General features: G+C 46.4%; 1 protein-coding gene and 1 pseudogene across 9 annotated transcripts in view; one reads left to right on the top strand and one right to left on the bottom strand.

Annotated features, from left to right (window-relative positions):
- The window catches only part of TBCE (tubulin folding cofactor E), an 87,652-nt gene that overhangs the window by 27,078 nt on the left and 47,762 nt on the right, over positions 1 to 12,812 (bottom strand). For 6 of the 9 annotated variants that reach the window (XM_053667886.1, XM_053667893.1, XM_053667887.1 and 3 more), the window contains one exon: positions 11,760 to 11,844. The exons of the other annotated variants lie outside the window; for them this stretch is intronic. In XM_053667886.1, coding sequence (XP_053523861.1) covers positions 11,760 to 11,844 — 85 coding nt within the window. The remainder of the gene's footprint in view (positions 1 to 11,759; positions 11,845 to 12,812) is intronic. 9 annotated transcript variants of the gene reach the window in all.
- LOC119064977 (transmembrane protein 164-like) lies at positions 1,892 to 2,983 on the top strand (annotated as a pseudogene).

Raw genomic sequence — 12,812 nt, 5'->3', positions numbered from 1 at the left:
CTGGTGATCAGGATGCTCACAGAACTGGTTGATTATAGTCACATATTAGGGGAACATATAAAGGCTAAACTAATTGAAATGAAGGGAAATGCACAGGAAACCAATAATAATGGAAAGGAAACTGGGACTCAAATCAAGGGAGTGGATCAGAAGGAGGAAAAAAATGACCAAACAGAAAAGGATGAAGAAACAAGAATTCAAAAAAATCAGGAGAGTCTTAGGAATCTCCAGGACATCTATAAACGTTCCAACACCCGAATTATAGGTGTACCAGAAGGGGAAGAGGAACACCCATGAGTGGAACACTTATTTGAACAGATAATAAAGGAGAATTTCCCCAATCTGGCAAAGGAAATAGACTTCCAGGAAATCCAGGAAGCTCAGAGAGTCCCAAAGAAGTTGGACCCAAGAAGAAACACACCGAGGCACATCATCATTACATTAGCCAAGATTAAAATGAAGGAGAGAATCCTAGAAGCAGCAAGAGAGAAGGGGACAGTCACCTACAAAGGACTTCCCATCAGACTGTCAGCATATTTCTCAAAAGAGACCTTACAGGCAAGAAGGGGCTGGAAAGAAGTATTCCAAGTCATGAAATCCAAAGACCTTCATCCAAGATTGCTCTATCCAGCAAAGCTTTCATTTAGAATGGAAGGACAGATAAAGTGCTTGCTTCTCAGATAAGATCAAATTCAAGGAGTTCATCATCACCAAGCCCTTATTATATGAAATGTTAAAGGGGGGGTGTGTGTGTGACAACTGTAATGGCATAATCAATAAAATATATTTTAAAAAATAAAATAAATAAATGCTAGTATATACCATATTCATGGGTTGGAAGAATTAACATCATTAAAATGTCCATGTCACCCAAATCCATCTACAGATTCAATGCAATCAAAATTGCATTGAATCAAAATTCCAACGGTGTTTCAGAGAACTAGAACAAATAACCCTAAAATGCATATTGAACACAAAAGACCCCAATAGCCAAAGCAACCTTGAAAAAGAAGAATAAAGTCAGAGCCGTGGCAGGTATGGCTCAGTTAATTGTATTATCATCCTGTAAAACTAAAAGGCTGCATGCCTAGGTTGTGGGTTCAGTCTCCAGGAGGGGCAGTATAAGAAGCAAGCAATCCATTGATGTTTCTCTCCCTCTGTCTCTCCCTCCCTCCCCATCTCTCTAAAATCAATCAGTATGTTCTTGGGTAAGGAATAAAAAACAAAACAAAACACTACCTATCTTAAACTATACTATGAGGCTACAGTAATCAGAGCAGCATGGTACCGGCATAAAACAGATACATAGATCAACAGAACATAATAGAAAGCACAGAAATAAACACATACCTATGAGGGCGATTAACATTTCACAATGGAGCCAAGGATATACAATGGCATAAAGACAGATTCTTCAATAAATGGTGTTAGGAAAACTGAACAGGCACATAAAAAAAAAGAAACTAGATTACCTTCTTACACCATACACAAGAATACACTCAAAAAGTGAATTAAATGACTTAAATGGACAGAGGGAGGAACACAGGAGGAGCCATGCCAGGCGTAGCCACCAGGAGGTGGCCTGAGTCAGGGCAGCAGGTCAAGGGGCCGACTGTCCAACAGCTCCTTACAACCCTGCCTTGTTGGTGGCCACTGGAGAAACACAGGGGGCTCCCCAGACAGCCGTGGGGACAGGTGAGAGCCAGCACTTTACCCCAGGCCTCAAATGCAACTTCCCCTCCCCTGCTCTCAGTGCCTCCGTGCCTGGAGTAGAGTGCAGGTGTGGGGGTGTGCCCTCCATACAGGTCCCACCACCCGAGCAACTCTCTGAGCTTGCGTTCCATCTCACTCTTGTTTCCTGCACGGCAGTTGATGGGGACCACTTCCCATTATGTCCTGGTACAGCTGCCAAAGTCTTCTGAACTGGCTCTGTGGGGGCGTGGACCCCAGCTTTACAGGCAATGGGGATCCCAACGGTGCTGCCTTCCTCTCTTGGCAGCAGTGGCTGCTGGTAAGTGCAGTGGTCCTGACTGTGGCCCTGTTGAAGATCCTGGTGGCCTTGTGGCACATCCTGAGGCAGGCAAAGGAGGGCAGTAGGGGATGGCCATGGCTGCCAGCCAGAGCAGGCGACTCAGCAGTCAGAAGAAGGCAAGAAGAGCCTGAGCTGGAATCTGCTCTTAGTAGCCCTGTGGCTGACCTTCAGGGTGGAGGTGGGCTTTAAGTTCACCACCAAGACAGTCATCCACCTGCTCAACCCGTCACCTGGTCACTGTGATGCCTATTTTTCTCCTGGGCTGCCCCCTTGTCCAGGAGACGTCGTCGTCTTCAAGCTACAAATGCACATGCTGAGTGGAGCTCTCTGGCCTTGCTACTTCTTGCAGTAAACACCTGGCTGCTCCCCTTTGAATGGAGACTTAGTGCCTTCGGCATGTTATGCTACCCATCTGCCTGCTTCGGAAAGGAGGTGCTTACATCCCAGAGCCCTTCAGCTGCTTCCAGTAGGCACATCTCCCACCTGACCTCATTTCCTTCTATCACTTCAGTGTCGTACAGACCCTGGGCCTGGCCACCGAAGGGAGTCTGAACAACATGCCGTGTCCAGCCATCTCAGACCCATTCTACAGCCCCTGGCATCGCATCTTGGGCCTCAGGACACCAGACTCTCATGACCATGACCCACGGGAAGCTGGTCATCCTGTTCTCATACATGGTTGGACCCTTGTGTAAATATCTGCTGGATATGCTCTGTGCTTTTTTCTTTTCCTTGAGGAGAAAAGACTTGGAGAACACCCAGTTCTTAATGAAAGCATCGGGGAGGGCTGGACAATGTTTCGTGTTTCTTCGTCCCCTTCCCCTGCCACTCTTCCCTCCCCAGCTCTCCCAGGATGCTGCCTGGAGCCTGTGCAGTGCTGAGGGCTGGGTCTGTCCTCAGCCCCTGACTCCTCCTTCCTGCTCCCAGTGGCCTTACGGAGGGAGACAGTGATCAGTAGCTTTCACTCTGCATGTTGGTGCTTTCACAAGAGCTGGCTGAGGAGAAAGGAAACAAGAAGCAGTAGTTCTTTTGGCACAGAGAGACAAGATTGGTTGTGCTTCATTTCCCCACTGCCAGGGACCTACATTATGCGGGGGTCCCCTTCTATCTCCAACAAAGCCCCCACTGTAAGGGGACCAAGGCCTTGTTTCTATGTCAGCAGGAAGCCAAGAGCCATGGGATTTCCCAACTCATGGCCAAAACAGAACTGGCCAGATTCTTCCCATTGGTGTCCCATGGCTCAAAGCAAGTGGCCAACCAGCCACACTCTCCTGAAGGCTGCCTGCTGTGGGAGATGGCACACTACCCGGTCCAAGGGCTTGGTTCCACTGAAGGGGACAGAGAGCTGCTGCAATGGCAAATCCAGAGTGAACGAGGTTTAAATGTCCACAAGTAATTCTGGGAGGGGCCCTGGGCATGCTCTGCCTGTGAGAGCTGAGGACTAGCCCACATCCCAATCCAAAGGGAGCACAGAAATTAATCAACAGAAGCCGTAACTTGAGAAAATGGAAAACAGATTTGACTTATATGGTCCATTTCAGTTTAATGTTTGTAATAGGGTGCCACCTTAAACTTGAGTGTCCCTTAAATGTCCTCTCTCTCTTTTTAAAGGCAGCTTCAGGGAAGGATAAGCTAGAGTTGGTTTTTCTTTGTTTGCCTGTGTTTTTCTGCTTTTGGGCTTTTACTTGCTTGCTTGCTTGTTTTTGCATGTTGGAGTGTGGAGAATCCTTGCACCGGGGCATCTCTCTGGAGGGGCTCCTGCCGGTGCACGTTGTGGCTTCACAGAATAGGTCAGCATCCTGGGTTTGGGAAGATCTGTAGACCCTGCTGGTGTTGTTTCCCTGGGGCCAGACACAGCACTGAATTGTTTACCCTGCCTACTCCTATACCCATGTCTAGACTGAAAAGGAGATACCATGGAATTCAGTCCCCATGGGTGGAGATTCAATTGCTCCAAATGGAAGACCTTTCGTTCAATGACTTTAGGTAAGTCAGGTACGGATTTCAAGAAGGGAGGCAGTGGCTGGGTTTTTTGCTGACTCCTTGTTAGCTTATACTAAGAACAGACTTGCTTAAGAACTGAAAAGATGGTTCAGTGACTTCCCCTGGTGGGCCCCCCCTCCCATCTCCCACTCTAGGCAACTCAGCTGTCCTGGGCCAGTTTCAGTATTTTAGGCATTACTGTATGAGAGCTTCAGTGACTCAGTGGTTCCAATGTTAGCAAATGGACCTACAAGAGGCAGCAGAATATAGGACAGTCTCTCTGAGCAAGGGGAGGCCCAGGGCAGCAACCATGGGAGCTCCCTTTTGCAGAGGCCTGTTGGCCCTGAGGTGATCAATCCCCCGGGTGTGGGGCAACAAGAGGGAGAACATTGGGTAGCCCTTAGTCCCCATGAGCTCCTCGTGACATGTAGCCTTTACTTCCTGCTGTCTTTAAGGGCTTGGACAAGTTTTTCTTAGTGCCTCTCACCCTAGGGTTGCCTTCCAAAAGAGACACCTTCTGAATGGCTAGATCTGCCTTGCCCACCATCAAAGTGCTGCGTGGTGGAGGATGGGACGATAAGGGACCATGCAAGGCCTCAGTGCCCCTCAGCCTCTTCACAAAAGGAAGAGTTGGAAGGAGGTCATGGGTGGAGGCCTTAGGGGCCTGTCCGGCCCACTACCAGTGTATGAAGTCTTTGCAGGCATATGGCATGCGTCGGCTGGCCACTGAGACAAAAGTGACTCTGCAGAAGCTCTTTTCCTCCCCGCACGGCATCGCCATACTGCCAGTCGGCCTGAGCTTCCCCTGCATTGGCATGCCTCTGAAGCTTGCCTCTGCCCTGGCTACAGCTCAGAGTCCCATTCTGACTGGCACTTTCTGCTGCTTGGAAGGAAAGAAGAAAGTGAAAGCCATGTGGCTGCCCTGGCCAGGCCAAAGACACATACACTGGTCAGGGAGGGGATAAGTGGAGGGGAGATGCAGGGCTTCTGAGGGCCAGACTGGCTCAGAAACATGGAGGTGGGAGGAACAGAGAGGGAGCTTAGTCCAGAGGCTCCCCAGGGCATCAGGGACTCTGAGGTGTTCAGGGAGCAGCATGCATCTGAATTGGTCTGTACCTCACTCAGACCTTGGGCCAAACCTGGCCAAGAACCAGGACAGCCTGCCTTGGATTGTGGCGTCCTCCCCAGTGGGCCTGGACTCCCAGCTCCTCCTCAGGCCCTTCCTTTCAGTACCAAGGAGGTTCCCCAACCACTCTGGCCAAGTTTCCATGTCATTAGACAGCATTTGTGAGCTCCGTGTATGTTTGAGAGAATGTCTTAGGAGTAGACAGCTTCTTTCAAAACAGCCCTAAGAAGAGAAATGAGTGTTCCCTCAACCCTCTGGGTAGCCATGGCCGAGGATGTGGGCCAACGAGAACAGTCTGTTAGCTGTCCAACTTGTGGCATCAGCTCAGAAGAGCGAGAATATGGTTGTGCCTGCTTGTGGTCTCAGTATTTGGTTCTGGACACCAAAGATGATCTGGCCCATTTTCTTTCCAGCGATGGTGCACCTCTGTGAGCCTGTGAGAAAGGCACAGACTCCGTCTCCACAAGTCAGTACTCTCTCCTTCTTGAACTTCTCAGCATTCACAGAAGCTGCTGGCCAAGTGGCTGGGATAAGCTGGTAGTCTGCGCACTTTATGTCAGTACCACAGGTCTAGCTATCAGATCATCTCTTTAGCTGCAGCCTCAGGTGGAGCTTTGCTATTTGTGCTGCTTGATAATTCAGTGTTTGAGGGAGCAGGCACAGCTCCCCACGGATAACAAATTGTCTGCAGGTCTCCAGGCACTGGTATTGGGGCTGGATGGTGCTGTAGGAGTACGCTGGGTGACTCTCAGGGTGGCGGAAGGCCCCTTCTCCTGCTCCCTTGGCCAAAAAGACTTCCCTGGCTCTCTAGATGTGGATCCAGAGTCACCTGTCCTCTTTGGAGGACTGAAGGGGAGATAGGAAGAAAAGAAAAAAGGCTAAGCCCCCAGCTGCTGTGGCTCAGTTGGTTAGGAGGCATCCTGCAAATCAAAGGGTCATCAGTGTGATTCCCAGTTAAGGCAAATGCATGGGTTGTGGGTTCAGTCCCTGGCTGGGGCGCCTACGGAAGGCAATGAATCGATGCTTCTCTTTCACATTGAGGTTTCTCTCCTACTCTTTTTTCCTCCCTTCCCTTCTCTCTAAAACCAAAAATTTAAAAAAGTATGTATGTATAAAAAGAAGGGCCATGCCTGACATTGCAGGATAACACCCTGGGGCGGGGCTGGCTTGGGTGAGTCCGGAGCAGACCTAAGAGGGGCTGCAGGTCTCCGAGTGCTCCTCGGGGAGGGGGGAGAGTCACGACAGGGAGGAGCCTGCCTCCTCTGTATATAGATTCGGTTGTGCTCAGGAATGCCAGTCATCTGTTGTTGCTCTCGTCTGTGACATTTTTGTACAGTGGTTTGCTGCTCAGTGGCGTGAAACAAAAGTCATTTTAAGCAAAGCTCTTGTTCTGGAAACTTCTGGTATCAGTTTTGTTATATATACATATATATAAATATATATGTGTGTGTGTGTCTGTGTGTATTTAAAGATTTTGTTTATCTATTTTTAGAGAGGGGGAAGGGAGGGAAAAAGAGAGGGAGAGAAACATCAATGTATGGCTTCCTCTCACGCACCCCACGATGGGAACCTGGTCTGCAACCCAGGCAAGTACCCTGATGGGGAATCAAACTGGCGACCTTTTGGTTCCGAGGCCAGAGCTCAATCCACTGAACCACACCAGCCAGGGCAGTGTTGTTTTATATTTCAAAGAATCCTTTACTTCTCTCGGTGTTATTGTGGTGAAGAGAATAAGATATTCTGATCTGTAATTATTTCTGCCAGGAAACTGGCAAATGCCTCTGTCCCTCTTACACCCACTCCCATCCTTCCTCATCCCAAAGGCCCACAGCTGTGCACCAGGCAGACCCCTCCCTGCCGCTGCTCCCTCCACGCTCCCTCCACGGCTCCCTCTTGCACCAGTCCTTACAATCCTCCTCAACAGCAGCAGGCTGGGAGTTTTTGCCAGGCTGGCTCACGGTGCCTCTGCCCCTGCCGGTCTGTTCGCCTCGTGGAGCATTTTGTAACATGCTTTCGGTTTTCTAACCCTTTCGACTGTAGAGCCTTTCTAAAGCCTTTCTAAGGCAGGGTCCCCAGAAGGAACTCCCTTGTGATCTGGCAATTCCAGTTCTGGGTATATGCCTGAAGAAATCCAAAACACTAATTGGAAAAGATGGTTCTGCAGTTACTTTTGGAAATAAACAGTCATTAATTGATGTTCTTAATTAGCATTCTGAATTGTAGTCTTAGGTGTTTTTGTTTTGATACTCCCTGAATGAAGAGGAACCCTCACCAAGGGACTTACTGTTACAATGTTTTCTTCATTTACTGTTATTAAAAGATTTATGAGAGAGGACTTCCGCCAAGATGGAGGCATAGGTGGATGTGCCGTGTCTTCTCACACAACCAAGTTTAGAGACAACTAAATATTAGCAACAGAAAACACAGCCAGAACACGGAAAATTGAACTTTTCGGAAGTCCGTTAACAACAAATTCTTCAGCCTGACCGGTAAGGGGCGAAACCAGCGGCTGGTGAAACGGGCTTGCACAGGAAAACACGGTCGGATGGACTCAGGCGCGCGGAATCCATATGAGCGGAATCCAGGCGCAGGGTTGGACCTAGTGAGCGACCAGGTGAGCGACCGCTGGGGAGACAGCGGGAAGCGGTGCTACGTGTTGACTGTGGTCGCGCATTTGTGCGTGGGTGGACAGGCGAGGAAGTGGACGGTTGGACTGGAGCCCGGTGGGTCCCTGCGGCAAGCGGCAGTGGAGGGCGCCGCCATTTCCCTACTCTGACCCCACCTCCACATACAGCGTCATAACCCAGCGACTCTGAGTGGACCGGCCCAGGGGAACCACCTAAGGCGCTGCTCCTACCCAGCTGTGAGAAACAGCAGAGGGGGTCGCCATTTCCCCCGCTCTGACCACGCCCCAACATACAGCGTCACAACCCAGCGACCTGGGAGTCCAAGGCACTGCTTCTCACACTTAAAGGGCCAGAACAGACCAAAAATGTCACAAGAATATCTCAAAGCCCCAGAGCCCATAGATCTAAGCGATGAAGAAATAGCAAAACTCTCAGACGCACAGTTTAAAACACTGGTCATCAGGATCCTCACAGAACTGGTTGATTATAGCCATAAATTAGACAAATATATGAAGGCGAAACTAATTGAAATGAATGGAATTGCACAGGACACCAATAGCAATGAAAAGGAAACTGGGACTCAAATCAATGGAGTGGACCAGAAGAAAGCAAATAATGGCCAAACAGAAAAGAGTCAGGAGGCAAGAATTCAAAGAAATGAGGAGAGTCTTAGGAACCTCCAGGACATCTTTAAACGCTCCAACATTCGAATTATAGGGGTACCAGAAGGGGGAAAGGCACAGCCACCAGTGGAAAACTTATTTGAACAAATAATAAAGGACAATTTCCCCAATCTGACAAAGGAAATAGACTTCCAGGAAATCCAGGAAGCTCAGAGAGTCCCAAAGAAGTTGGACCCAAGAAGGAACACACCAAGGCACATCATAATTATATTAGCCAAAATTAAAATGAAGGAGAGAATCCTAGAAGCAGCAAGAGCTAAGGGGACAGTCACCTACAAAGGAGTCCCCATCAGACTGTCAGCGGATTTCTCAAAAGAGACCTTACAGGCAAGAAGGGGCTGGAAAGAGGTATTCCAAGTCATGAAATCCAAAGACCTACAACCAAGATTGCTCTATCCAGCAAAACTTTCATTTAGAATGGAAGGACAGATAAGGTGCTTCTCAGATAAGATCAAATTCAAGGAGTTCATCATCACCAAGCCCTTATTATATGAAATGCTAAAGGGACTTATCTAAGAAAAAGAAGTTAAAGAAACATGAACAGTGAAAGGACAACAAACTCACAGTTATTAACAACCACACCTAAAACAAAAGCAAACTAAAAGGACAGCTAGATCAGGAGTGGAAATATAGAAATGAAGATCTCAAGGAGGGTTAGCAACAGGGGAGTGGGAGGAGGAGAAGGGGGGAGAAGGTACAGAAAATAAGTAGCATAGACAGTAGATAGAAAATAGATGGGGGGGGCAAGAATAGCATGGGAAATACAGAATCTAAAGAACTTGAGACACATGGTCATAAACTAAAGGGGGGGTAATGGTGGGGATGGGGGGTAGGGTGAAGGGGAATGAAAGGGGGAATAGAACAACTGTAACAGCATAATTAATAAAAAAATTTAAAAAATAGGGAAAAAAAGATTTATGAGAAAAAAAACTACTTGAATGTTAAACCAAAAATCATAAAAACTCTAGAAGAAAATATAGGCAGTAAAACCTTATACATTTTCCATAGCAACATTTTTTCTCACATATATCGTTGAGCAAGGGAAACAAGAGAAAAAATAAACTAAAGGGATTACATCGAACTAAAAAGTTGTTGCACAGCAAAGGAAACCAACAACAAAAGCAAAAGATAACCTTCTGAATGGGAGAAAATATTTATCAATGAGATATCTGATAAGGGGTTAATATCCAAAATTTATAAAGAACTCATACAACTCATCTTGACTGGTGTGGCTCAGTTGGTTGGGCATCATCCTGCAGAGCAAGGAGTTATGGGTTCAATTCCCAGTCAGGGCACACGCCTGGGTTGCAAGTTCAGTCCCCAGTAGGGGCGCATACAGGAGGCAACCAATTCATGTTTCTCTCTCACATCGATGTTTCACTTCCTCTCTTTCTCCCTCCCCTTTCCTCTTTCTAAAATAAGTAAAATTTTTAAAAAAGAAGAAACTCATACAACTCAACACAAAAAACAAATCAACAATTCAATCAAAACATGAGTGCAGGACCTGAACAGACTCTTCTCCAAAGAGGACATACAAATGGCCTATAGACATGTGACCAAGCTCTTCGACATCTTGAATCACCAGAGCAATGCAAATGAAAACCACACAGAGATATCGCCTCAGCACTGGTCAGAATGCCCATCATCAATAAACCAACAAACAACCATTAAAATAAAATGTAAATAAACAGACCAACAAACAACAAGTGCTGGTGAGGATGGGGAGGGAGGGAGCGCTCGGGCACTGCTGCGGGGAATGCAGACTGGTGCAGCCACTGTGGAGAGCACAGTGGAACTTCCTCAAAAAATCAAAAACAGAACTACCTTATGAACTGGCAATTCCATTCTGGGTAGATATCTGAAGAACTCCAAATCACTAATTAGAAAAGATACACATACCCCTGTACTCATTGCAGCGTTATATACAACACATACGACGGCCAAGATACGGAAGCAACCCAAGTGTCCATCAACGGACAAGGGGCTGAAGTGAAGCACACCATCTTTTTTCGACCATGAGACACTTTCCTATCACATTATTTGCTTCAAAAATTTTTCCCCTATTTTCCTCCTCTAAAACCTAGGTAGGGTCTTACAGTGAGGACCCCAGGTGCACCTAGGTTTTTAAGGAGAAAAATAGGGGGAAAATTTTTGCAGCAAAAAATGCAGTGAAAAGGTGCATCTTATAGTCCAAAAAAAATAGGGTATGTTCAAAGGACTATGACTCAGCCATAAAAAAGAATGAAATCTGACCATCTGTAACGACATGAATGGACCTGGAGGGTTTGTGCTGCGAGAACTAAGTCCGAGAAAGACAAATACCATAGTTTTTACTCATTTGTGAAATCTAAAGAACAAAAGAGAAACAGATGCATAGATAGACAGCAAACTCAGGGCTGCCAGAGGGGAGGAGGGTGGGTGAAAAGCTGAAGGAATTGAGAAGTACATGTTGGTGGTTACAAACTAATCATGGGGATGTAAAGTACAGCACAGGGAATATACTCAGTAACACTGTAATAACATGTACACTCCCCAGGTGGGTACTAGAATTATCAAGGGAACCACTTTGTAAAGTATGTAATTCTCTAACCATTATGCTATACACCTGAAACCAACATAAATTAATACTGAATGTCAACTGTACTTGGAAAAAATTTAAGTAAAACACATATACACACACCCCAAAATAAAACTGTTCTCTTCGCCTTTTGCAGAGATGTTCAGGCACGGAGGCCATATTGTAAGTAGTACATTTGGTGAGTTTTTAAAAATTCTCCTCCCACTTCACACCATCCCAGGAGAGTATTTCATTTTATTTGTTTATCCAGGAGAGTATTTCACACTGACCCGTGAATGCTCACTCGAGAGCCTCAGCCCACTGTACCCCAGTAAGTGGGGTAAGTCACTTTTAAAAACATCAAAAAATGTCTGTAACCTGACTGGTGTGGCTCAGTTGGTTGGGCATCATGCTGCAAAGTGAAATACCACTGGTTTGATTCCTGGTCAGGACATATGCCTGGGTTGCAGGTTCAGTCCCCACTCAGGGTGGATAGGAGGGGACCAATTGATTTTTCTCTCTCACACTGATGTTTCTCCCCTCCTTCTCCCTGCCTCTCCCTCTCTCTACTAATAAATAAAACCTTAACGAAAGGAAAAAGAAAAAACGCTGTAAATAGAATTTCTTTGTACAATAAACCAAATTCTACATTACAGAACTACTGAAGAGCCAAACATTCTTCTCCGCCCCCTTTCACCCAAATATTAAATGCTACCCTAAATAACCACACCAATGCATAATGAAAAATTACCTGCATTTAAAATACACAGTCCCTTCGTGGCTTCCATCGTGCTTGCCCCTCTCAGGATTGTCCCATTCTACTCCTAACCAGAGTCCTGGTAGGACAAGAAAAACCAAATGAGTGACAGGTGGTGACAGACGAAACACTCCCTTCTCCTGCAAGCAAATACTGCCTGCGAGGGACACAGATGCCACTGGGAAAAAGAACCATCTTTCCAGAAGGACTTCGATCAGCAAAGACAATAGCAACAACGTCTGGTTCACAAAGTCAACAAAAATCACAGCTGCAGAGAACAGCAATGGCTAAAATTTACTGAGCACTTACTAAATGCCACAAACTTTTCTTTACATTAGCACAAGTTATCCTTACAACAGACAATTCATCTACATAAAGGAGGTATTGTTACTGTCCTCTTTTTATCAGCTCCCGGAGAAATAAACACAATTTATTTGTCAATTGCAGTTCACGTTCCATAGTATTTTATATGAGCTTCAGGTGTACAGCATAGTGGTCATACAATCATAAGCTTTACAAAGTGTTTCCCCAATATTCCCAGTAGCCCCTGGCACCATACAGAATTGTTACAGGGTTATTACTTGTACTCCCTATGCCACAGTTCACATCCCCGTGACTATTTCATAACAACTAATGTGTAAATCTTAATCCCTTCACTTCTTTCACCCAGTCCCTCAACTTTCCCAATACCTGTTTTCTGAGTCCTAATCTAGTAACCTGCTTTACATAAAATAAACCTCTGGAAGTAAATAGTATCCTTGTTCAATCTAGGTAAGATAACACACTGAACAAAAGCCATTCCCAGGTCACTTCTAACCCCAGAAGCCGACACTCAGTCCTTTTTCTGTGCTCTCTGCAGCTGACACCTGATGTCTGCAAACCACCTTAGTCTCCAGAGCATTTTCTCTACATTCTGTCCTCCCCTCCACCTATTTATTAAGTACCCACTGTGCACAGGGTACTGTGCTGGTACAAAAATAAGACAGAGGGCTGCACTTCCGGATCAACCCTCCTGCTGAGAACAACTAGAAAAGTTGAATAAACTAT

Source organism: Artibeus jamaicensis, unplaced genomic scaffold (assembly GCF_021234435.1).
Source record: "Artibeus jamaicensis isolate MK-2021 breed Jamaican fruit bat unplaced genomic scaffold, CSHL_Jam_final contig_473, whole genome shotgun sequence".
Classification (NCBI taxonomy): domain Eukaryota; kingdom Metazoa; phylum Chordata; class Mammalia; order Chiroptera; family Phyllostomidae; genus Artibeus; species Artibeus jamaicensis.
Note: the sequence above shows the minus strand (reverse complement) of the source record. Positions and strands in the feature narration are given on the sequence as shown.